This window comes from Phoenix dactylifera, unplaced genomic scaffold, assembly GCF_009389715.1.
Source record: "Phoenix dactylifera cultivar Barhee BC4 unplaced genomic scaffold, palm_55x_up_171113_PBpolish2nd_filt_p 001731F, whole genome shotgun sequence".
Lineage (NCBI taxonomy): Eukaryota > Viridiplantae > Streptophyta > Magnoliopsida > Arecales > Arecaceae > Phoenix > Phoenix dactylifera.
The window spans coordinates 36,052-61,914 of record NW_024069030.1 but is presented as its reverse complement, the minus strand read 5'-3'; the positions used below and the strand labels follow the sequence as shown (position 1 = coordinate 61,914).

General features: G+C 38.7%; 1 protein-coding gene across 1 annotated transcript; it reads left to right on the top strand.

Moving 5' to 3' along the window:
• The first annotated feature begins 9,650 nt into the window (after window positions 1-9,650).
• Window positions 9,651-16,893, top strand: LOC103701706 (diacylglycerol kinase 2). The gene is made up of 8 exons (XM_039122763.1): window positions 9,651-9,980; window positions 10,890-12,127; window positions 12,613-12,988; window positions 13,078-13,154; window positions 14,911-15,030; window positions 15,181-15,345; window positions 15,710-15,847; window positions 16,348-16,893. The coding sequence occupies exons 2-8, from the start codon at window positions 10,988-10,990 to the stop codon at window positions 16,498-16,500; spliced, it is 2,169 nt and encodes a 722-aa protein (XP_038978691.1). The 5' UTR covers window positions 9,651-9,980; window positions 10,890-10,987; the 3' UTR covers window positions 16,501-16,893.
• The last annotated feature ends 8,970 nt before the right edge of the window (window positions 16,894-25,863 follow it).

Genomic DNA, 25,863 nt, shown 5'->3' with positions numbered 1-25,863 from the left:
GGAAAGTAGAGAAAATATGGTCAACAGAAAAGTATTGAAATATTTTTTGATTAAATTTTTTTTAAAAATAAAAAAATTATATTTTTATAAAAATATAATTTTTATAGAAATATGATTCATGAAAAAAATTTATTAGGAATATAAAAAGTTACATTTTCATGAACCAAAAATTATTTTATTTTTATTTTTTTAAAAAAATTATTATTAAAAAGATATTAAAAATCTAATTTTTATTAAAAGTATAATAAAAATTATACATAATTATTTTTAAAAAATGAATTATCCATACTCTGAGAATTTATTACTTTTTTATAATTAATTAAATATTTTTAAAAATATTTTGTTAGATATTTTATTTTAGAAATATATTTTTTAGAAATTATATTTTTAGCAGGAAAAAACCTTTTCGGAGAGTAGAGCAAAGGTTAAGATTTGGGAGAGGGAAAAGAGACGCCAGGACCGAGCTTCGAAGTTCGGGAGGAGGAGCTCGGAAGAAACCCTAGCGAAGAAGTCTGAGGTGAAGAAGAAGCCGAGTCCGAGGGATCCATTGAAGGACGTTTCGTCCTTCTTCTGGCTCCGCAGAGGCATCTAGAGGAGCTGCTTCAGCTTTCTTCTGCCAAACTCCTCTTCTTGCTTTCAAGAACTCCCAGAGCGGCCCCTCCGGTCTCTAGAACGCTGGCCTCCAAGAATTCCGTGAAGGCATTCCCGGGCTCTCGGAAGAATGCTTCGAAACCTAGCTTGGAAGCGTCCAAACAGCTTAAATCGAAGTAGCGCCCAGAACCGCTCATCTACTCCAGAGGTGGAATACGCGGAAGCCAAGCTCCGAAGGGTAGGGTTGGAGCTCCGGCGATGCGTCGGATTGTACGAATCCTTGCGCTGAGGTCGGTTTTGAGGGAAAGGTTGAGACTTTGAATCCGTTCAGATCCGGAGATTGTCCGGTTTCCACCCCGGAGAAAACTCTTCCTGCTTTTGCTCTTAAGGTGGTCTGGGACGTGAAGGAAGGAGAGCAGATGCTTTCAAATACACAAACGTCAGCCACGACGCCTTCAATTCGGGCCTCCATATCCCCGGAGGTCCCCGCCGGGTCCTCTGTCACTCCCACGCCTGCCTGCTTTACCACCAGCCAGGTGATCGCTGGAGTCCACGACCGGATGAAATGTAGGCCGAGAGGCATACTCACTGTCGGTGGAGGTGGAATGGAGGTCACCATGAATTCAGAAATTTGGGATTCTTTGATACCAGCTCCCATCGCTGGTGCTTCCATCATCCATTGGCTGTCTTCACCTTCAGAGAATGTGAATTCCGGCATCGGCAGTAGTTTCAGTTCTATTTCTAGAGTTCAGCTGTCGCATTGCAATGCTGAAGCTTCTGTGAACTGGCTTCTATCTCCTTGTGAGGAAGGAGAAGAGGATGTGCTGAAAAATGGCTTGGTGTCCACGAAGGTGTCTACTTTGGGTCTGAGTGTTTACCTGATCTTGGGATTTGGAGGTTTTCTCCTGCTAATTCTAAGCCTATGGAATCGCCTGAGCTTGAAGAGCAGTTGGGTCTCGACTTGCCTGTCCTCAAAACAACGCCATTATCTGGTTATGGCTTTCAAAATACTCCTTCTACCAGGACGGGCATTAGTCCTTTCTCTATGATTTTAGAAAGGGCTGCAACATCTTCCAAATGTAAGTTTCCTAAGCCTTACAAACAAAGAGGAGGATGCCGCTATGGTTCTGCCTTAGACTTCACCCTTTTCTGGGGAAACCTTTTCTAGGTCAAGAAACAAGGTGGTTTGCCTGCATTTCGATGGATTTAATGGTGCCAATTCTTGGGACCAAAAACTTGTCGCCATAGCCGAAAACTGATGAGGTAAATGATCCTATGCCATCACCAGGGCATAGTTTCCAGTTTGGATGCACAGCCGCATCTTCAAACTCTGTAGATTTAATTCATTTTCAGAAGCCCTCGTGCAATAGGACCTCTGCAAAAGAAGCTTGTTTTCAAGAAGGGGTTTGCCATGGGAAGAGATAAGGATATCATGGAGAGAAGGACAAATCCGTACGATTTTTGAGATGGGTGACTTGATTGCTGTCAGTGACTTTCTGATGATGAGGATAATTTCAATGGTCATAGAGAAGATAAAGTGGAGCCAGTGTTTGGTCTTAGAGTTGAGCCAAATATTGGAAGCTCTATATCAAAAGATGGAAATGACTGGCACTTAGCCAGTGGGTTTGGGCCTATTGAATTTGCTTGTGATGAAACTGCAATTCAAAAGAGCATGGCAGAGGCTCCTTCTGGACCAAGTTCATGCACAGAATCCCTTAGTGCAGATTGCATTGAGTTGGTCTCTTCTGGTGATTCTGATTGGAATCTTTTATACAAAAACGATTTGTTCAAATTATGATATTTTGTTTAGTCTTGTATACTTTGACTTGGATTGTACACTAGAATTTTATGTAGAATTTACAGCGTGCAAATCCAGCTGAAAATTTGTATATCTAAAGATCCAAGGGATGATTCTATCTTCTTCTTTTTTGTTCTTATTGTTGGTCCTCTTTACTTTTGTAAGTTCAGCATACTTACAGGTGAATCTGCCTCGACTAAATTTTAGCAACCACAATAGGCTTCACAGATGATCCTAGATCTGTTCCTTATCTTCCATTGAAAACTGTCAGCCAATCTTACTGTTTTGGGATGATAAGCATATGCAAATCATGTTATGTGGATTATTTTGATTAACACAAGTAGCAGCTAGAATTGTTCTGTTTTTATCGACTAACTGGAGGTTCAATATCAGACTGTTTCACAATTTTTAATGTGAGAACTATTGTAAGTTTGTAACTCTTTGGAGTTGATATGAGAGTGTCTGATGCAACATTCCAACTGTTGAAACAAAGCCTTCTTAGAGTGCTTGAAAGAACTTGCTATTGGTGCTTACACAAGATTAAAGTGACAGTTTTGACAATACTACTCTCATATGATAAAGATATCTTATCTTGTTCTAATCTGCTTTGAAAAATTAGTATTGTTTATGTCGAGTCATGGCAACACCTCAGAGATGTATATGGTATTGAGATTATGTAAAATGCATCATGACAAGAAATTTAATTGAAGGCACTGTTGTCACATGCATATGAGTGATTCCATCAAATGCATGCCCACCAATTCACTTTGATAGACATGCAAGCATGCACATCCAAAGCTTGATATGCTGCGCAAATATCATCCCATTTTTCTTTTAACTAGTTCCATTTTACCCCCAACAGCCCCACCCCAGTATCAAACATACACAAATATGTCTACCCATGTTATGTTCTTTATCATGAAATTGATGGCTGCATCACATTTTAGATGCAAAATTGTGCATTAGTTGTTAAAATTCCCTCTAGACTATCTTATCCCAATTGTAATGATTAACATATATGGGTGATGTGGAATATTTTTGTACTTGGCAAAACTAAAAAAGCATGGCTGGAACTCATTATTTTTTCTGTGTAATATCCTTACAGCTAGGCTAGATTCCTTCTAGTGAGTAGTGTATTTCCTGTGTCATGCAAATTTATTTTGTCTGGTCTATCTTTTTTGTTTTTCAATCCTGAAAAATCATTTTTAGGATAATGATCTCATAATTTATTTATAAGGTTGCTTTTATGTCTTCTTTTTATCTTTCAATGAGTACACATTCTAGTTCTCTACATGATTGACAGTTGGAAACTTATGATATACCAATATTTATTTGCATCTAGTTCAGAAATATTTTCATATCAAGTATTTCCTAGTTGCTTTGTCTCCAAGAAACAACATTTGCTTCTTCAAGAGATGCATATAGCTTTATTTTCTCTATCTTTTAAAACATTAGATGGGCACATACAAATACATTTGTTAAAATAGCTTCTCTGTCAATTACACTAGGTGATTTGTTGCTTTGTGAAACTTCTTGCTATTTTGTGTCTACGTTGCATGGATACTGGTGTTTGGTACATATTATTGAGTTCTCTATCTTGAAAAATTCTGAAAGGATAGGACTCAGAATTTTGAATGCATAGGTTGTTATATTATAATTTTGGCTCTATTCTTCTGATCTTGTGCTTATATTATAATATTCCCGAAGGAAGGGAAATAATGTAGAGAACAAGCTCCATTAGTAGATAAGGCCACTGAATGGGAGGAGGAAAATACAAGAGAAGCAAAAAAGGTAAAGAACTGCTACCACGTCCCTAGCTAAGCCATCTGCTATACTATGTTGGCTCCTGTTGTGCATGATCATTGACAATATTCATGTTGCTTAACGGCTTAAATCACCAGTGTCAAAATTGTATACAAATCACCACAGCCAGCATGTGCTCTTATCCAAGATAGTTTTCTTTGTTGTTCAGTCCTATTCAACTAGTATCAAAGAGTTAAACGAGAGCAATTTTAAGTAAAGCATGTCATATGTGCCCTCAAATCCTTTTTCTTCTGAAGTATGGAGAATCTAAATCCCCATTCACTAGCATTCCCAGCAATGGCCACTTAATTGATGTCCAGCTGATATTGATGCCTGTCTTAATTGAAGTATGGAGAATCTTAATTGATGTCTGTCTAGTCGCAATGTTATTGTTTTTGTTTATTGAAGACTACTCTTCTTCTAATTTCCATGACTTTAATTGCAATCTGACTTTCATTCCTAGTTTCTAGTTCAAATTTAGGTTTTTTCATATTTTTTGTTGCAGAATATAAAGCTTTTGTTGGAGGGTGTGCTAAATAAAAAGGAACTCCAGGTATGATGCTAAATTTTCAGAATAAGGTATGATCTTACACAAGATCCTTCTTTTATTCTTCTTCTTTTTTTAACGAAAAGAAGGTTGTGCTATATTTCTTGCTTGGGGTTTTTTCTTCACCTTGTGTCAATATGCCTTTCTATAATAGTTTAAATCATGTGACGAGCATGTGGCATTTGGAATGTACATGATGAATTAGTTGGGCGTTGAATGATCAATAAATACTTTCCTTTTAGATAGTTGTACTCCCCTTTCAGTGTTGTCTCATACCAAAACATTGTTCTATAGAAAGACCTTGAAAGCAGCACCACAAGCACTCTCATTGTAGACAGACTTGAATATATGCAGAAAAGCTAGCAAATCAGAATTCTGTAACACTTGTGTTCTTCATTGTGGATTTGTGAGCCTACGATGCATACTCTATTACTATTGGCAATCTTTCACATGTGATAACCTTCCACATGATCATGATATAATGGTATGGAAATGGTGCAAGGGAATATTTACTTGCCATTACTTTTTCAACTATGTATTTTATACGATATCTGTGTTAATAACCAATAAAGCCAGGCTTCAGCATACCAGAAAATTACAATTACAGTTATTTTAAATGAGTTTCAGAAAGAAAGTTGTAAACTCATAAAATTTCGATAGTTGATATATTAGAATAAATCCCAAATTCATGATATTGGAAACTCAGATTTAAATTTTTAAAACCTTCTCGTCCTCTTTCTATATTCCTTGAGACCAAAGAACTTCCAGGAGACAAATTTGAGAATTCTGACATTTCTTTAACCACAGAAAAGCAATAAAGATGAATTTGGAAGTAAAAACGTAAGCCATTATTATTGAATTTGGACTTTTTTTTTCCTTTTTGATCTGGGGTTGGCATGATATTGGTGGTCATTATTATATCTTTATCCTTAAATTACAGCCTGCAGTGACCATTTCAAGTGAAAATCATCTCGCGAAAAAGGCAAGGCCTTTTTCCTTGCCTTTTTCTGTAGTCTATTGCTTAAGGCATGGCCACTAAAAGGTAAAGGGGATAAGGAATTCAACAATCTAAACGAACTAGTGGTTGTAAAGAAAAAATAAGGTTTGAAGTTGTGCAAGTGTGAAACCTAGTGTAACAACCAAAGAAATGTGATATATACTTGTTGGACCTGCTAATCTGAACTTTGAAAATGAGATCAGTTCTTCCAGTCAAGTTTGATATACAGCATACTGTGCTCCTTGAATTTAAATGGCTATAAGATATATGTATAGTTTCTTGGATTCAAGAAGCTTGTTCTTGATGCTCATAGAAAGATTCAGTAACGGAAGGGAGGTTCTTATCGATAGCTAATAATTATAATTAGGTTGATATACTACTGACCTGACATCAATGATGAAGGTAAACATTTCGTTGTGAGCACATTATTGCAAAAAGAAAAATCTGATTGGAATTTATTTATACCAAGACTGGGAATCCAGCAACTATTGCATTTGGATCTGAATTTTAAATGTAAAGCAGCATCCAATGTTCATATTGGGTAGAACTTCTGTTACAAGACATGGTTGTTTTATCAATAATTGGATTGTGCTTTCTCACTATGATCCTTGAAATTTATGAACAGGATCCAATTTAGCCTCTTCCCAATTCCAATTGCTTGTTTCTGAGGCTTCTTGTTCTGGATTCGAAACAAAAATGTCTGCGGCATACTGCCTTTTACTCTGTCAAAGCTTAGGTTTGTCTAAGACCAATAAATTATGGTAGTTTTCGGTCATTCTCGCGGACTTGCCCATCCCCTGCACCACCTTGAAGAGCAATTAATGCCTCCAACTGAAGTCATCCCAGGCCGAGAATCTGGACCATTTTCAAATAATCTTTTACTTCCCAGTTCTTGATATGCAATACGCAGCCCAATTAATAAAAAACTGAATTTAGTCCTCTTGACCGGTTCGGATATAAAAGTTGGAGTAGAAAATGAAAAAAAAAAAGGATAAAATCTTATTCGACTTGGAATAGAAAATGAAAAAAAAAATAGAGCTCTTTTGACTTAGAGTAAAAGATAGAATTTTATTTAATTTGGAGTAGAAAATAGAACCATATTCGACTTGAAGTAGGAGATGGACTCCTCATCTATCTCGATTTTTTATGAAAGCTAGAAAACCTAGCCTCCAAGAACTATTTAAGAATACTATATCATCTTGTACTGCTCATCAAGATTTCAGTTGAATGCTCACTGAAGTCTGAGATTTTAAGAGAAATTCTCGAAATTGATTGGATCTTTAGTTTGCTTTCGCTGACAAATTATAAAATTATTATATTAATAAATTTGAATTATACTATTCATAATGCATGAATTTGACGTATGGTATTTTATTACTAAATATATTTTATTTTTAAATATTATAATAATGTATGGCTGAAAATATTGAACTCATTCAATTAATTTCGACATATATGAGTTGATATATTTTTTTAAATTAATTATACATATATTAAAAAATATATATTTCTTATTATAAATATAATTTAGTATTTTTGGTATATAAATAAATATACTAATTATTTATAAATATTTTGTTAGGTTCATTGATAATTAAGAAATATTTGTTATTAATAATTAATGCTTATTAATGAATATATATTATATTAATATAATATATATTTGTATAATTAATATTAATTATATGATATAGTTAATATATTATTAATATAATATAAGTAAAAGTATTTTTTTAAGAAATAATATTTTCATATTACCTCCACTCAGTAATCCAATATGAAAAACAAATATCATCCTTCTCGTGATATTTATTATCTTCTCCATCTTTTATTTTATTATTTTTTATCTATTTTTTATACTAAATATGATAATCTAATATTAGATTTATTTTCTCCCAATCAAACCGAACAAAAAGACTTGCAATTCGGCTGCCAAGAACTGATGAATCCCTTGTCTGGTGGGGTAGGCAAGAGTCGAGCTAATGAGCAAGTGTTGTGTGTCTAGTCATTTAAAGCCTCTCTGGGCAATCCAAATATATATTTTTAATTTCTAATTTCATATGCAATTCCAAGAAGTTTCAGTTCGGTCGTATCATTTCCTTTCTACTTGCCTATGTGAACATGACTTTGCTTCACCTTATAGAGAAACCACTGTGTACTCTCTTTATAAAAGCGGTGGAAGGAGATGCGAAGTAGCCTTGTGCCACTTCTTTGGCATGATGTTGTTTCAGACATTTCGAGTACTCTATCTGAAGAAATTTTTTAAAAAAATAAAGTAATAATCTGAGGTTAAGGCAGGAGTGCCACTACTACTATGTAAGTTGAGAATAAGGGCTCGTTTGGTTCGTGGAAAGTATTTTTCCTCCTAGGAATATGATTCCTGGGAATCAGATTCCTAGGAAGAGGATACCTAGGAAAGTACTTTTGGCATGTTTGGTTAACAATGGGAAAGTGACAAATTTTCAAAGTGCTTATGTTTGGTTGACCATCCACTTTCCTAGGAAAGTTATGTATAATTCCTATTATGCCCTTAATAAAAATTAGGTCTTTAATGCTGAAGGGTCTTTTTGGGAAAAAATAAAAAAGAAGTGATTCCCACCTCATGGGAAAGTAACTTTTCCATGTTTCTCATGGGAAAGACTTTTCCATGAAATGTGGGAATCATATTCTCATGGAAATACAACTTTCTCATCTCTCTCCTTTGAAAACTCCAACCAAACAAGAGACATTTCATTACTTTCCCGTTGACCACACTTTCCCCCCTCCTTTTCCTGCGAACCAAACGAGCCCTAATAGGTTTGTGTGTGTAAATAGGCTCAATTAAAGTGGACCTTGAATGTTTCAACTAGAGTAGGTATGGTCAATAAATCTTTATGCATTTGTCAAGTGCGTCACGTCCAAGTCCAACGTATGAGACCAATCTAGCTCAATGTATGCTCCAACTAGCTAAAACTATATTAGCTTTTACCAAAATTCATTAAGTCAACTATTTGTTGAATAGTTAATTAAATCCATTATGAGCAATTAAAAATAGGATTAAATTTGGTCTTCAATTAGTACAGAGTTGTTTTTGTAGAAGAGTGGATTTATGATTTTTGCATGATGCAAAATTAAATTAATACTTAGCTTTAACGGCATACGCTTGCTACCTTGGTTGGTAGAATTTTTAAAATAATAAAAATATCTAAAAAAAAAAGCAGCCTAAATTAGCCAACTTTTGAGCTTCATTTTTGCAGCCTACTCATCCTTCAAGTAGAGCTTTTAGAACCATTTATTTTCATGATCATTGGAAAAAAAAAATCAAAAACTATAAATTTTTCATTATAGAATAATGTGTTCATTTATCTACTATATATAACTCAAAAAAACTATATCAATAGTCGACAAGCATCCTTAGGGCTCGTTTGGTTCGCAGACAAAAAAGGAAAAGTGTGATCAACAAGAAAATAAAGAAATACCTCTTGTTTGATTGGTGGAAAGAAAAATTCATGAAAGACATGAAAATTAAAGTTTTTTTTTTAAAAAATATTCTTAAGCCATCAAAATCTATATAGGTAAGATCTTTCTCTTTATTAAGTATATAATATATATTTTATATAATTTTTTTTAAAAAAGTAGATATTCAACTAAACATACTTACTTCGGACCATTTTTTCATGATCAATCAAATATGCTAAAATTATTTTTAAATACCTCATATTTTTAATATATATATATTGGTTTCACGAATCAAACGAGTAGTTAGAAAAAGCTACCAAGATTTAACCAAGCGTTCTCGGTCACTTTCTTTCCTTTTCGGTAATACCAGGAATCCCTCCTCGTGGGAGCTCCCCTAAAGTCCAAACAGCGTGACGGAGAAGTTAATAAAAAGAGTTCGAACTCCTTCCTTTCCTTTTTATTCTTTTCTTTATTTGAGAAAGACAGGAAAAAAAGCGGAGGGCGAGGAGAGGGGCGGAAAGAAAGAAACGAAAACCACAAAAGAAAAAAAAAAATCGCTGCTTTCGTTCACGGAGTCCCGCCCCCTCCGCCTTTAAACCGGCAACTCCGACGACGACTACGACGACGTTTTCCGCCCCGCCCCTTAAACAAGGTCCCACGATTCCGCGCTTCCTTTCCCTTCAAGATTCCAAGCGAGAGATCGATAAAGGGTGACGAATCTAGAGAGATTTAGGTTTTCGGGCGGTTTCGAATCTCTTGCGCTCTCGCTCTCTCTCTTTGTTTGGCGTTTGGTTTCGATTTCGGAGGTACGTTTTGCTTCGTTTCCGGGATGAATTCTGGTTTTGGGAATGTGGATCGGGGGATGGTTTTGGTTTTTTGGTTGAGGTTTAACTTGGATAGATCTGGTGCCGATCTTTTCTGGGTTTGATTGGATGGTGGGGCGATTGCTTGTAGTTGTTGTTCTTGGCTGTTTTTTTTTGGGTTTATGCAATGTTTTGATTTTTTTTAATTGGATTCTGGATCGATATAACCTTGAATGCGTGCGTGTCATCTGTAAACTCGTATTTCCTTTTCTTCTTCTTTTTTTTTTTGAAATTTCTCTGTGTTTTCTTGTAATGAATTTGATATAAGGTCGGTCTCCTAGTTCTTAATTGCTAATAATGTTTAAATACTGTGGATATGTTTCAATTCTGCGGGAAGAACGGTAATTGATGGTGGGAAGGCAGAGATTTATCTGTGAAGATTTAGATAAAGATTGGGTGGCATGATGTTTGGTATTGATTGGAAAGGGGGGCTGGTTGAAACTTGATTAATGGATTGGACTTCTTATATGTATTGGACTTAAAAGAAGATTGTACTTTCTCTTTTATTGCTGTCCTAAAATCACAATTTTTTTGCGTACCTATTTATGTTGGTATGATGAATTTAGAAGGCTGTGATATGAAATTGTACTTGGGTCAAACCATTTTCTGTTCTAAGAATGCATCTCAGAGCCAAGTTTCTGTTTGATTTCTTTGTTTCTGTTTTGCAAGGTTTGAGCTACAGCTATCATACCATCGGTTGTCATATTAATTTATTTTTTTTCCTTATCGGATGTTTACCATCTAGCTTTTTCAATTTGCATGATTTTTCATGATGTCATTGTTTGCTGCAAACCTAGTGCCATCCAGTGCTGTTTAATTAGAAACTAGATGTTGGTTGCACCTTGGTTCCAGGTTTGCTTCGGAGTCTCTTTGCTGCTAGGGCTTGTGGCGAGTGTTGAGTTCAATAAGAAGCAATAGATATTGGGAAGGTGCAAGTCTGGTCAATAGTGATGGACTTGGGTTCTGCACTCTTGAAACTAGCTGCTGAATCCGATGTGTCTGGTCCGAATATTTTCGGGTGGCTTGTCACCGCTGGATCATTTGGACTGTTGGCCCTCATTTATGCATTCCTTAAGCTGCAGAGACAGGCATCCCTAAACTGGGTGAAAGCTGCTGCTAGGGAAAAGAAGAAGGCACGGAAGACATTAAAATGTCCAACTTCACGCCATACATGGATGGAAGATTATTGTCATAGTGAGCAGCCTTCAACATGTTGTGTCTGTTTATCTTCATTGGTCTCTACACAAACTGTTGGTGCAAAGGGTGCTTGTAACGTTCCTCTTCACCGTTGCTCCATATGTGGTGTTGCAGCTCATTTTCACTGTTCCCACTCTGCCACAAAGGATTGCAAGTGTGTAGCACAAGGTGGTGCATCCCACTTGCTGCACCATTGGTCAGAAAGATGGGTTGAAATGGATGACAATTCTGATACATCTTCCTTTTGCTATTACTGTGATGAACCATGTGGTATACCTTTCCTTGGTGCTTCACCTATATGGCGTTGCTTGTGGTGTCAGCGCCTGATACATGTTGACTGTCATGCCAAGTTATTAAAAGAGACGGGTAATGTCTGTGATTTGGGTCCCTTTAGAAGGCTTGTTCTGTCTCCGCTTTGTGTGAAAGAATTAAACACAGGGCAAGCAACTGGTGGCATGTTAAATTCTATCAAGGAAGAGATTATAGCATCATCAGTTAGGGTTCGGATTAGAAGGCGACGTAACCGGAGCAAGCATGGGTACAATTATGCTTCTTTTTATGGAGATCCTAATGGCAAATTGCAGAACAGTTCAGAAAAAGGATCAGTACTTGAATCCATGCTTAGAGGGGTTGTTGCATTGGTCAGCACGAATGAAAAGAAGAATGGATACTCTATGAAGCAGGATGGCGGGTTAGCAAGTCTTGAATTCACTGAAAATGGCTGCATCCAGAAGAATGGAGGCACCATGATCACAACTGATAAAAAGGAGCACAAATTGGTTGATTTGCCACAGGATGCCAGGCCTCTTCTTGTTTTCATCAATGCCAAGAGTGGAGCTCAATATGGACCTTCTCTTAGAAGGAGACTGAACATGTTGTTGAATCCTCTACAGGTCCGTTTTCCTTAGGTTGCTTTAGCTATGACATTATCTTATTAATACTTTTCCTCATTTCTAGTGTAAGATGTTACATGCATGGAGAAAAATGATTGCAGATGTCTGACTTGATCTGATCTGTGATATATTGAACCCTGGAATGATGGATTTGTGCCTGTTTCCATTTGTCCTTGATAATTGTTTGGCATATTCTGCCTTCGATTGATCTGTTGTGGAAGAGGGGTCCTTCTGTTTCTCTTGAATATGTTGCAGCATTTTTTATGAATTGGCTCAAATTAATGATTAGAAAGTAGAACCCTGATAGCTTTGCATTTTTAAAGTTCTAAAATTTGTACTTCTTAAATGAATGTTTTCAAACCATTTCAGTGTCCTCGGTATTCAGTTGTCATGCAATACCATTTGGAGTGTCATCAGTATTCAGTTCTTGTGCAATATTTATCAGTATTTGGTGATATTACTGATTCTAAGGATTATAATTTCAGGTTTTTGAGCTTAGTGCTTCACAGGGACCAGAGGTAGGACTGGCATTGTTCCGTAACGTGCAATATTTTAGAGTTCTTGTATGTGGTGGAGATGGTACTGTAGCCTGGGTTCTCGATGCCATTGAAAAGGAAAAGTTCGAATCTCCTCCACCTGTTGCTATACTACCTCTTGGAACAGGAAATGACTTGTCCAGGGTTTTGCGATGGGGAGGAGGTTTGTCTTCTGTTGAAGGACAAGGTGGTTTGGGTGCCCTGCTGCATGACATTGACCATGCTGCAATCACAATGCTCGACCGTTGGAATGTTGCTATCCAAGAATATGATAGGGAGCAAAGCTGCAGTACAAAGAAACTTAAGTTTATGACAAATTATCTAGGTGTGCTGGCTTATATTGCTGCCCACTTTGGTCGGTGTGAATTTTCTTAAGTACTTATCCTTTTCCTCCCTTCAACCTATATCGTGTAGGTGTTGGATGTGATGCAAAGGTTGCATACGACTTTCACATGATGCGCGAAGAAAGACCTGATAAGTTCTATAGCCAGGTTACTCCTGCACTCCCTTTTCACTGGAATTTTTTTATCTTGGGTAGTTATATTGCTTTACATATTTCTCATTTAACATGCTGTTTAAATTTCAGTGAACTGCTTTCATAAGTTTTGTTAAATGTTCATTATGAAGTTTCTCAAAAAAAAAGGTTCAATATGAAGCCTTTTCTAAAGACTTAAAGTAATGCTTTATTTCTTTAGGTTTCATGATATCCAACTTTTGTTTTAATTTACATTAATTTTTGTTCCGTGATAGAACCATGGAGGCATGGACTCATTGTACTCATTCATTGTAATATCATAAGGGTTCTTTCAGGACAATGAACTAATCTGACTGGTTTTTAAGGGAAGGAGAAGAAATCTTATTAATGTGTCAATAATATGGATCAGGGAAGCAAATTTATTTGAGGTCTTGATCTTAGACTTGCAATATTTATTCATGGAGTCCTATTTAGCTTCACATCTAGAAGAATTTGGAATGTAGAAATTGTCTTTATGTTCAAAGCCTATCTCATGTTATGATATAATTCCAAGAATTACATAAACATTTTTGATATGGTATGGATCCTGGATATCATGTAACATTAGGTGGGTGATGTAAGAAGGGAAGCAATAGTAAATAGCAGAAGGAAATCAAAGGATCTATTGTTGTGGAACCAATTTTTCCTTGATCAAATAAATCTTCTCATTTATATAGTAGTGGATTTATAAACTAAGGTGGAGCAATCAACATTGGAGTGACCTGCTCTTAATCTGATGGGATTTTTTTGAGTTGTTGCGGACTTCCTCGTGAAACTTCGGACAAGAGTGGGGCATGCAATAAAACCTACAACAACTTTGCAGGTATAGAAACTGATTTCTTTGATCTAGCACTTAAACTCGTATAATTAGAGATCAGCCCTCCTAGGTTCATTATATTTGGAAAGAGCCTAGATATAGGAGCAAGAAAAATGTGTGATATAGGGAATTGCATTATTCATTTTGAGACATTTATTATAGGAGCAGAGAAATAGGAGTCAAGTGTCTGGTCACAAATTAAGTGTCTATTCAACTGTCTAACTAATTCTGACAGAATAATCTATGGTTTTTCTTGACAGAGACATTATCATAAAAGATCTTAAATAGTAGTTTGGATTTGATTTGGTGCAAATTATGAAGTAACATACATCCCTTTTTCCTATGAGCTTTTTCTAACCAGGTCATTGTCAATTCTTAGCCATTGTCAAATGAAAAATAACGAACAATTGTTAACAAATTGAGGGAGATGTTGGTGCTAGTTTAAGTTTAGGTTCTCCAGAGGAAGAATCTTCAAAGTGGACAAGTCAAGAGTCATTTTTGGTTTATTGCAAGGTTATGTATTTGTTGAATAGATGCATTTCTTCAGTTATCATTGTCTTGAGCAATCTGTGCTTCGAAGAAAGCATGAGGTGGTGTTGTATAGGCAGACACCCAGTTTTGTACATGATTCATGCCAAAATGAAATTCGGCCAAGAGTTTATTTGACCGTCATTATTAGTTTAATTTCTTGATTGTAGATGAAACAAGATTCCTATTGTGCAAGAACTACTTAGGCAACTATGAAAATTCAAAGCAACTCATTTTTGTGGAGAACATAATTTTTCAACCGTATTTTATCGAAAAGAATCTTGGTATGCCTTCATGTTTTTTAACAAGATGAGGACAAAAAGGTAATATAAGTTTTTCTACACTATACCTGTGAAACTTTGTGTTTGACTGATGTTGTTATCTACAGTTTGTGAACAAATTGCGATATGCCAAAGAAGGTGCCAAGGATATGGTGGACAGAGCTTGCGCTGATTTACCATGGCAAGTGAGCCTTGAAGTTGATGGTGATGAGATCGAAATCCCAGAGGTGAAATTGTACTCTTTCTCTCTGCTTCTCTCTCTCTCTCTCTCTCTCTCTCTCTCTCTCTCTGGCATGCATGCACTTGATCGATCTGCTGGCTGCTGCTTGCTCTCTTGCATCCCTTGTGCTTCTCTCATTTCACTTTCCTGTTATCAGGATGCTGAAGGTGTGCTTGTGCTAAATATTGGTAGCTATATGGGAGGGGTGGATCTTTGGCAAAATGACTATGAGCATGATGATGATTTTGGTCTCCAATCAATGCATGATAAAACACTTGAAGTTGTGTGCATATCTGGAACATGGCACCTCGGGAAACTTCAGGTTTGATTATTTTCTTTCAAGTTCTACTAGAAATTCAAATTTACCTTGCTGATACTATGACGGGAATAAAAATTTATTGCTATCAGTTAACTTTATTAACACACCGGATTTAGAATGATTGGTTTCAAGCCCTTTTTCTGCATGGTTGTGCGTAATTATGTACATGTCGAGAATGATCAGATACATCAAAACATACAATTTAGAAATACAAGTTTTTGGAGGAAAAGTTAGAAGTACTAGTTATAGACCGAGATGATTGCCAGCAAACATTTTTGAGATCATGAGCTGGAAAAGTATAATCCAAATAACACAGAACTAAACAATATGTTCCTCTCTAATAAGTGGTATGTTCAATGTTTGACAGGTAGGACTTTCGCAAGCCAGAAGGCTGGCCCAAGGAAAAGTGATAAGATTGCACATCCACAGTCCATTTCCTGTCCAGGTCGATGGGGAACCATGGATTCAGCAGCCCGGTTGCCTGGAAATAACTCATCATGGGCAGGTAGTCTGTCTTTTCCTCCGTGCATCATTTGCTTCTAGCTTAGCCTAGTTTTTTGTCTAGAGAAGTTAGATTCATGCATTTTAAAGGACAGAATAGAAGCATATAACTTGGTTGAGTCAATCACCTTCCTTTTTTTTCTGGTTAAAAACAAGTACTCTTGAGATAAGAAGAAAATAAGAAGCCACATGCATCGATGATGCCAGGCCATTTTTGTTTATGTTCTGATGCATGAGGGTTCAGGCCTTTACCTGGATATCTTAAGGCTGCATGTGAAAAACTGTGATGCATACATCTTTTCAATTTGTATTAAAGTGTTGTCTAACTTTCTTTTAATCTTTTATAATTGTTAACCATGTCAGTGATTTTAGTGAAAGCCTTAAACCAGAACTAGATATACCAGATAAATTCAGCTAAAAACGCAGCGGAGTGTTTAATTATTTGTACAGAGAGCATTTTTTTTATGGAAGCAATGTATACAGAGTGATTTGATGTTGGTGCAGGTGTTTATGCTGAGGAGGGCATCTGAGGAGCCCACTGGGCATGCTGCAGCCATCATGACAGAGGTCCTTGTTAATGCAGAGTGCAATGGTGTCATCAATGCTGCTCAAAAGAGACTGCTTCTCCAGCAGATGGCACTCCGGCTTTCTGCCTGACTCCGCATGCAGTCCACCCGCCATCTTTTACCCTTTACAGCTTGCTGTTGCTGATGGTAATTAGAAAGAACTGGTCTTCTTTCAGTGTCAATAGGCAACATCTTTTGCTTCAGGTAGCTCTACACAGTGAAGGAAAGAGGTGAAAACTTCCTTCCCTTTTTAACCCCTTGGGTTTTGCAGCCCTAGTAGATCATGAGTTTTTTTCCGAGAAGGGAAGAGGTTAACTTCCTTTATCTGAAATTTCTTTCATGTCTGGTGTGAATTCATATAGTTACTCAGAGTGGAGAGAAGTGAGGGCGGAACAAGCTCAGTTTTGTAACATCGATACGTATATTGTTGCTACCTACAGAATATAAAGATGGATAATCAATCATACTTGTGGTGTTTCTGGAATTTTTGGTTTGCTTATTTATGAGGGTTGTTGATGCTGTTAGAAAGAACATTGGGAAACCGGTCTTCGAGTGTTACTGATATTTCAATTACTTTGTTCACCGGCAAACTTCACAAATTATATTCTTAATACGTAGATATGTTTCGAATCTTTTGGAACTGGATCATTAGAAGTCCGCAGAACTGGTCATAACTGCATCCAACCATCCATGGCCTCTAAGGCAGGCTTCTAGGTAGGTGGCATTATGTACTTGAAGGTCCTTGATTTCTAGGTACTTTGTCCATAATGGCTTCAACTAGCTCAGATATTCTTTTTTGGGGAATAACTACGGGAGTATCACCAAGTAGCACTATATGGGTCAAGCATCGAGAAAGCTATTGCACCATGATTTAAACTTAGAACCTCCTCTCACATAAAAAAAGTGAAGCAACAACTACTCTACAAGACAGTTTTCAAAGAGTTGAGATATTTATGGGGCTCCTGTAGCAATAAGCAATCATAGGTTTTAGCGACTTAAAAAAAAATTGATTCAAGGAAATGCAACTAATTCAGTTTTCTGATTATATTCTTTTCGAACTGAATATTTTAAAGTTAGGCTAAATATGAATGCATAAGAAAGGTGCTGCATGCACTTTTTAGAAATGTTACAAACAGTAACTTTGGTGAAGTAAAAAGAGGGGGATCGTAATACTAGGTTCTTCCATCGGACTACGGTTATACGGAGACGGAGGAGCATGATTCACTCTCTGCGAGATGGGTCCGGACATCGAGTGGAGAGCGAGCCTGCCATCCGTCAGGTCTTACTCGACTTTTTCTGTACTAGATGGATGGAGGATGAGGAGGCCAGTGATGGGGACCGCCCTCTGAGGGTGGATGTGGGTATTCGTGACGCTGAGAGTGTATCCTTGATCCGGCCGGTGTCGGCGCTGGAGGTACAGGAGGCAGTCTGGGCCTTGACTCCGGACAAGGCCCCTGGACCTGATGGTTTTCCCCCTTTCTTCTTTCGGCAGTACTGGAGTATTATCCGACAAGCGGTGGTGGAGGCTATTCAGTGCTTCTTTACCCAGGCAGCCATGCCTGTGGGTTGGAAGGCTACCTTCATCACGCTTATTCCTAAGCGTCAGAATGCGACCGAGCCCTGTCACTTTCGTCCTATCAGCTTGTGCACAACCTTATACAAGGTTGTGGCAAGAATTATGGTGGGCAGGATGAAGCCCCTCTTACCTGACATCATTAGTCAGGAGCAGGGGGCTTTTGTGGCTGGCAGAAATATTTCTCACAATGTTATGTTGGCCCAGGAAATGATGTGGGATCTTCGGCGAGCTTCGAAGCGGCACAGCCTAATGGCAGTCAAGTTGGATATGGAGCGGGCTTATGATAGGATCAGGCGGAGGTTTCTTCAGCGGGCATTGGAGGCTTACGGTTTTCCGAGGCAGTGGACTGATTGGGTGATGGGGTGTGTCCGTGGGCCAAAATTTTCTATCTTGGTCAACGGCACACCGTCATCCTTCTTTGAGTCCACCTTAGAATTACGACAGGGATGTCCCTTATCCCCTTACTTGTTTATTATCTGTGCTGACATCTTGTCTCGGTCTTTGGAGAGGGTGTGCGCTAGCCGGGAGCTGGAGGCCTATATCCCAGCCCCGGGGGCTCGACCTATCTCCCATTTACTTTTTGCTGATGACTGTCTTCTTTTGACCAGGGCACGGACTTCAGACGCTCGGGTTCTCCGCAGGGTGGTGGCAGACTATTGCGCGGCGTCCGGCCAAAGAGTGAATTTGCTTAAGTCTACCATTTCTTTCAGCCCCAGCACGGAGAGCAGAGTCAGACAGGAGATCAGAGGGATACTGCAGATACCAGAGCAGGAGGGGGCGCTCACCTACCTAGGTGTTCCTATTACTGGCCGGAGGCTACGGGTGGCGGAGTGCTCGGGTTTGGTGCAGCGAGTCCAGAGCAGGTTAGAGGGATGGAGGGCGTCCTCCCTATCCATGATGGGGAGAGTGACACTGGTTAGAGCGGTGCTGGGATCCATACCGGTGTATCTTATGGCCAACACAGTGGTTCCGAAGACGATTCTGTTGAGAATCGAGCGCCTTCTTCAGAGCTTCTTGTGGGGGTCATACGGTGGAGGTCACAGAGTGCACCTGGTGGCATGGGAGCAGGTGTGCCTTCCTACCGACGAGGGTGGCTTGGGGGTGCAGTCCCTCATAGTGAGGCGCGAGGCGTTCCTTGCTCGGCACGCGGCTCGGTTCTTGTTAGAGCCACATGGCCTCTGGAGTCAGGTGATGGCAGCTAGATATGGTCGGGGGGTTTCAGTGGCGGCGGCGGGGGGGGGGGGCGTCGAGTCTCCTTCATGTGGCGCGAGATCAGGAGGTACATGCCATCTGTATTGGCGCATACCAGGTGTTTGATTGGAGACGGCCGGAGTATTGATGTGACCGGCGATTCATGGGTGGACTCCCTTCCCCTGAGTTGCTGGCCGACTATGGTTGACACCGAGGCAGTGGAAGGGCTACGGGTGTGTGACCTCCTAGTCCCAGGAGGGGCAGAGTGGGATGAGGCCAGACTCAGGTTGGTGTTTGGGGCACACCTAGTTGCAAGGATTCGGTCCCTTCCGTTACCCGGATGTGGGGGGCCGGACGTCAAGGTGTGGGGCACCTCGAGCCGGGCCAGTGTCAGATTAGGAGATCTCTCCCGCATTATTCAGGCGGAGCACGAGCCGGGGCCGGACTGCACCTGGTCTTGGAGGTCGGGTCTTCACCCGAGGGTAGCTCTCTTCCTATGGAAGATATGCTGGGACCGCCTTCCGACGAGAGCAGAGCTGAGCAGGCGTGGCTGGGGGGTCCCGGTAGAGTGTGAGACGTGTGGAGCTGAGGAGTCAGTGGACCATGTGCTCTTCCAGTGTACATGGGCGAGGGCGACATGGCAGTGGACTGGGATCCCGCAGGGAGCGCGGAGTGCGCGACTACAGTTTCTCAGGGTGATACGACAGTGGTTAGCCAGTTCACAGACTCGCGAGGAGGGTATCAGAGCGACTTGCACAGCATATCAGATTTGGTTGGCTAGGAACGCTCGTACTCTTGGCGAGCGCAGGATGTCACCGAGGTTTGTGGCAGAGCTTGCTCGGGCACAGGCCACAGAGAGATCAGGCATACCCTACCTATAGACAGATCTTTGACAGCTTGGGACACCTGGGGTTCCCCTCTTGCTTCGGCAGCTCCTCGGATGGTGTTTTTCACCTGAGAGCCCCCACCCCCGAGCTTCCTCAAGGTCAACTTCGATGGGTCGGTTTTGGATAGCGGCACGCGTGGCGGTGCAGGTTTTGTCATACGGAACTCGCACGCTAGGGCGGTAGCCGCAGGTGGCTGCCAGTTGTTTGATACATCGGTCTCCGGAGCAGAGCTGTGGGCAGCCTGGGCAGGCCTTCGTCATGCACGGACTGTGTTGCGGGCCAGCTCGATTATGTTGGAGGGTGACTCGGCCACTGTCATCGGGTGGATTTAGAGGGGGTTGAGGGGTGAGGGCACTGACCACCCCTTGATCCGCGATATCGTGGTGATGATGAGAGATGGGATGGCCATCCAGGCCAAACATGTATTCAGGGAGGCCAACGGGGCAGCCGATTGGGTAGCTGCTTACGTGGCCCACCATTCGGGGTATGCCCTTTGGTCGGGGGAGGGGGAGTTGCCTTTGGCACTTCGTGAGTTACTGTATTTTGATCTTATTGGGTGTATTCACAAACGTACTGTATGATGCACCTATTTTAAGCGAAAAAAAAGAGGGGTTTGTTTACACGTAACGTGGAGGTCATAGGTTCAAAATATGGAGAGAGTTTTTTTTTTGTTTGTTTGTTTTTCTCTTCTCGTGAGGGTAAGGATGTAATGTAACCCTTCCTAGATCATGCAATTACAGAAACTTTGTGCACCGGGCTTTCCCCCTTTTTTTTAACTTGGATGTTCAGGTAAGTAAACACTATTAGAACAATTTAATCCACTGAGCTTCCCTGTCTTCGGATTTGTTTTCCTATCAATTTACCCGATAAACATTCTCAATTCAATTAACGTTAATGCAGGAATCCACTGGGCCCTAAACTGCTCATATGACCATGTCAAGGACTCCAACAGTACTTTGGCTGCAACAATTCTGAAAATCCTAAGACACTGCGATAACATCTGAAGCCATGGACTTGTTTTGAAGCCACAACAATCTCCAGTCAGGGAAGTACCAACAGATTGTCCCTAATCCTCGATTGTTCTACAGCTTTTTTCCCTGATTATTCTTTTGATAGCTTTAAGTTCTACAATTATTAATTTTGGTTTTAGAATGATAGTTAGACTTGTTTTTCTAGTATCAGACTACATTTCACGGCTGAGATAAGTATATCTTGGTTCAACCATTTGTGAGCTTGATAGCATATATATTATGTAACATGGTATATATATTTGTACACCGTCTTCAATGCAACATTGGATCAGGTAATGATGCCAGATACTGGTTGCGCCTTAAATCTAGCATTGAAATATGGATTAATCAAGAAGCTTTGAGTGTTATATAGTTGTGATTAGACATAGGATTTCTCAGATTAACGAAATATTCTTTGCTGATTTGTACCACTTAATAGAGTATGTCCTGCTGGCTTACTGTGCCAGTACATTGGGCTGGGCTAAGGGAGGGTTGTCTCTTGCAATCCGAGGCCACGGCCGGGCTGGACTTATCCAATGTTGCTATGGCACAGTTGGGCCGCAGCCCCTCATAGAGTCCAAGCCCAATTGAGGACTTTCCTAATCCTAGGCCAAGTCTAAGTATCCAAGTAAATTAAACAAGGACTTTCTGAACTAGTGCAACCCATAGTTCTCATTATCTTATGATTCTTATCCTACACAAGGATAGTATATTTTCAGCATATGATCACCAAAGGGGTAAGTAGAAGAGCGAGGAAAACGAGTTGAAAGTATCGACCTAAATTGAACTGTCCCTAGTGAAAAGTTTTTGGTTACATAAAAAGCACCACACAGTCCTATTATCTTATACAAGGATAGAATATTCAGAGAATATGGTCATAAAGTGGGGACAGAGAGGACACCATTCCCACGGCCCTTGTTAATCTGGATGTCATATGTCAAACATTCAAAGCTTCAAGGGTGTTTGGATATAGACGCTGCTAGGATATCCATTTCCTGTTCTGCATAGGCAACAGGCCGGATACATATACCCTGGACAATATGGTTGAGATGCAAGAAACTACTCCAAGCAAAATGATTTTATGCAGAGATGATATTGGTGAGATGTACCTCCAGATATAATTGTTCTAGTATTTGATTAGAATCATCCACAAGAGACTTGAAGAAGAAGGAATCTTCTAATTTATGCCTCCGTAAAGGCCATAAAACTGATGGATATCACAGGCTTATAAATAGACTAGGTTAGGAACTCTTATCAGATAACCAAGACCTTGTTAGTTTTCTTCCATCAAATAAATTATCCTAGGCATTCCTACATTTAGTGGGTAGTTAGCTACCACCCAAAGTCATCCAACAACTAAACCAAGTGGACCTGTGAACCAATCTGGTAGACACATTATTTGATTTAAACTGAGATAGACACATTATTTGATTTAATTTGATTGCGGTTTGTGTGAACCAATCTGGCTTGGGTTTAACAGGAACCATAAGGATCAATGTAACAAATAAAGAAGACAGGGACCTGTGAATAATTTCTGGGGATCTGTTTATAAAGTTTAGTTTACAGTTAAGGATAGTAGGGACCTACATGTAACAGCATGTGTGTTTTGAATGCTACATGATTAATTTGTTTACTTTATTTTATCAACATTTGGATAAGTTGATAATTTATTTAATATAACATTTTGAGACATCATAGGCTTAGGAGTAGCACAACATCTTAAGTCATTATGATGTATAGTGAATTTTAGTCACATACGGACAAGTGATTATTTAATAGCATGGTTACCCGACTCTACAGGAAGGTAGCCATTTTAGTGCATTAATTGGAATAAGATAGTAAACTAGATATCAAAATAGAAATTTTTCTAGGCCTACAGGTATGGAATATTTCGTTTTGATGTTTATGTTTGCTAATCTTATTAATGAAGAATTATGTAAATTCTATGCATGTTTGCAACCACTACCTACAGGAAAGTTTAGAATTTAATATTGATTTTAACAATTGGTTAATTTAAATTAAGTTTATTTTTTATAGCATTAATGTATATTTGTCTTTGGTTATTGCAATTATTTCTACTACTGTTTTCCTTAATGATTCTTCTCGTATTCCAATGTTATTGGATGATAATTATTCTAACCGGAAGAATAAAATATTCTTGACTCTGGGGTGTATGAATTTGGATTTGGCTCTCCTAGAGGATGAACTATATGTTCCCATGGAATCAAGTATGCCAAATGAGAGGGCTACTTATGAGCGGTGAGAGAGATCTAATTGCTTAAGTCTCATACTCATTAAGTCCCATGTGAGTAAGAGTATTAGGGGTTCAATCCTAGAATGCAATAAGGTCAGAGCCTATATGAAAGCAATTGAGGAACAATTTGTAAGCTCTGATAAAGCATTAGCCAACATCCTAAAGAAGAAGCTTTTGGGCATGACACATGACAAAAGCAGAAGTGTGCGAGAGCACATTATGAAAATGAGGGATATTGCTGCTCAATTGAGGTCTCTAGAAGTTGATATTTCTGAATCATTTTTAATGCATTTCATTCTCAACTCTCTCCCTGCAGAATATGGACCGTTTAAAATATTTTATAAACCACATAAGGAAAAATGGTCAATTAATGAACTATTGACCATGTGTGTGTAAGAAGTGGAGAGGTTGAAGCATGAGACACCTGAGAGTGTTCATTATGTAAATCGTGCTAAAGAAAATGCTAAGAAAGGTGAAGGTGTTCCTTGGAAAAAGAAACCAAGTATGCAAATGAAGCGGGATGGCAATAAGGATAAATGCCACTTCTACAAGAAAAAGGCATTTTAAAAAAGACTGTACCAAGTATAAGAAATGGCTCGAAAAGAAAGGTAATCTCACATTTGTATGTTATGAATCTTGTTTTATTGAAGCTCCTGATAATCTATCTAGTGGATTGATTCAGCTACTACAATTTACATTGCTAATAATGTGTAGGATTTTCTAAACCTGAGGAAACTAGTAGGTAGTGAATAAGGCATCTATTTAGAAAACCGGATGCGTTCACATATGAAAGCAGTGGGGACTTATAGATTAATTTTAAAATCTGGTTTTCAGTTAGACCTTGTAAATACCTTTTATATTCTGTCATTTTCTAGAAATATGGTTTATGCTTCAAGACTGACTTGTATTGGTTTTGAATTTAATTTTCATGGTTCACTTGTGGATCTTTTGAAAGACGAGAATATTGTCGATTCTAGAATTTTAGTTGATAATTTATTTAAATTTGAATTAGACCCTACTTATGAGTTTAGTCTTCTAACCCTGCATGACAATAAAGTTGGCATTAAACATGGTATTATTAATGAATCCTCCTCTAAACTTTGGCATATGAGATTGGGACATATCTCTATAATGAAAGTTAAAAAGTTAGCAGACGATAGTGTCCTAAAGGCTCTTGACTTCACGAACTGTGGTACTTGTACAGACTGCATAAAAGAAAAACAGACCAACAAGACCACTAAAGGTGCCCAAAGGAGTATCGAGCTTCTAGAGATCATACACACAAATATCTGTGGATCATTTTCTACCCCATGTCTAAATGGTCAGAAATATTTTATTTCGTTTATTAATGACCATTCCATATACATGTATCTCTATCTTTTATTTGATAGAGCAGAAGCACTTGATGCATTTAAGATTTTCAAAGCAAAGATAGAGAAACAAAAGGAAAAGAAAATAAAAATTGTAAGATCAGATAGCAGTGGAGAATATTATGGAAGGTACATAAAAAAGGGGACAAGTACCGGGTCCATTTGCAAAGTTTCTTGAAGGAGAGGGCATTATTGTCCAATACTCGATGACAGGTACACCACAACAAAATGGTGTAGCTGAAATGAGAAACCACATACTTATGAACATGGTTAGGAGCATGATAAGCAATCCTAGTTTACCTTTATCCTTGTGGAGTGAAGAATTAAAAACTGTTACGTATATCTTAAATAGGGTTTCATCTAAGGTTGTTCCTACCACACCTTTTGAAATATGGAATGGATGAAAACCAAGTTTAAGACATTTACACATATGGGATTGTCCAATTGAAGTGAGGGTTTATAATCCACACATAAAAAAACTAGATGCAAGAACAATAAATGGTTTTTTTTATTGGCTATGCAGTTAATTCCAAAGGATATAGGTTTTATCGTCTTTCACATACTCTAAGAATTATTGAAGCTAGAAATGCAAAATTTCTTAAGGATCATGAATTTATTGGGTAGTTATAACAACTACCCAAAGTCATCTAACAACTAAACCATGTGGGCCATATAGAAACATGCCTAATAGGAGAGTGATACTGGTATACAGCCTATCAAATAACAGGAGAATGATACTGGTATACAGCCTATCAAATGCAGAACAGGTATAACCAATCCTATCCTACTGTCCTTAGCTAAAGTGGAGCATCCAAGCTCCTGCGATCTTAAGTTTGCCTATGCAGTTGCACCAAAAGAATAATCTCTTTTTGGTGGAAAAGAAAGAATTTCTTTCTTATAGAGCTATCTTTACCAACCTTCCTTGCAAGGCACAAGCTTCTACACTAAAAACATTAAATGAAATGAAAAATTCTTCTTTGCTTGCATCAACTACGTAGAGAACACTCTTGACACTTACATCACAAGTCAACACCAAAAGACCAAACTTCTTGGAACATACCATCATCTCCTTCCTCTCATATTCCCCATACGATTCCAAGCTCCAGCCTCCTGCGACGCAAGCGAAAATGCGAAGGCTCGTTACCTGTAACATTTCCTTAAACGAA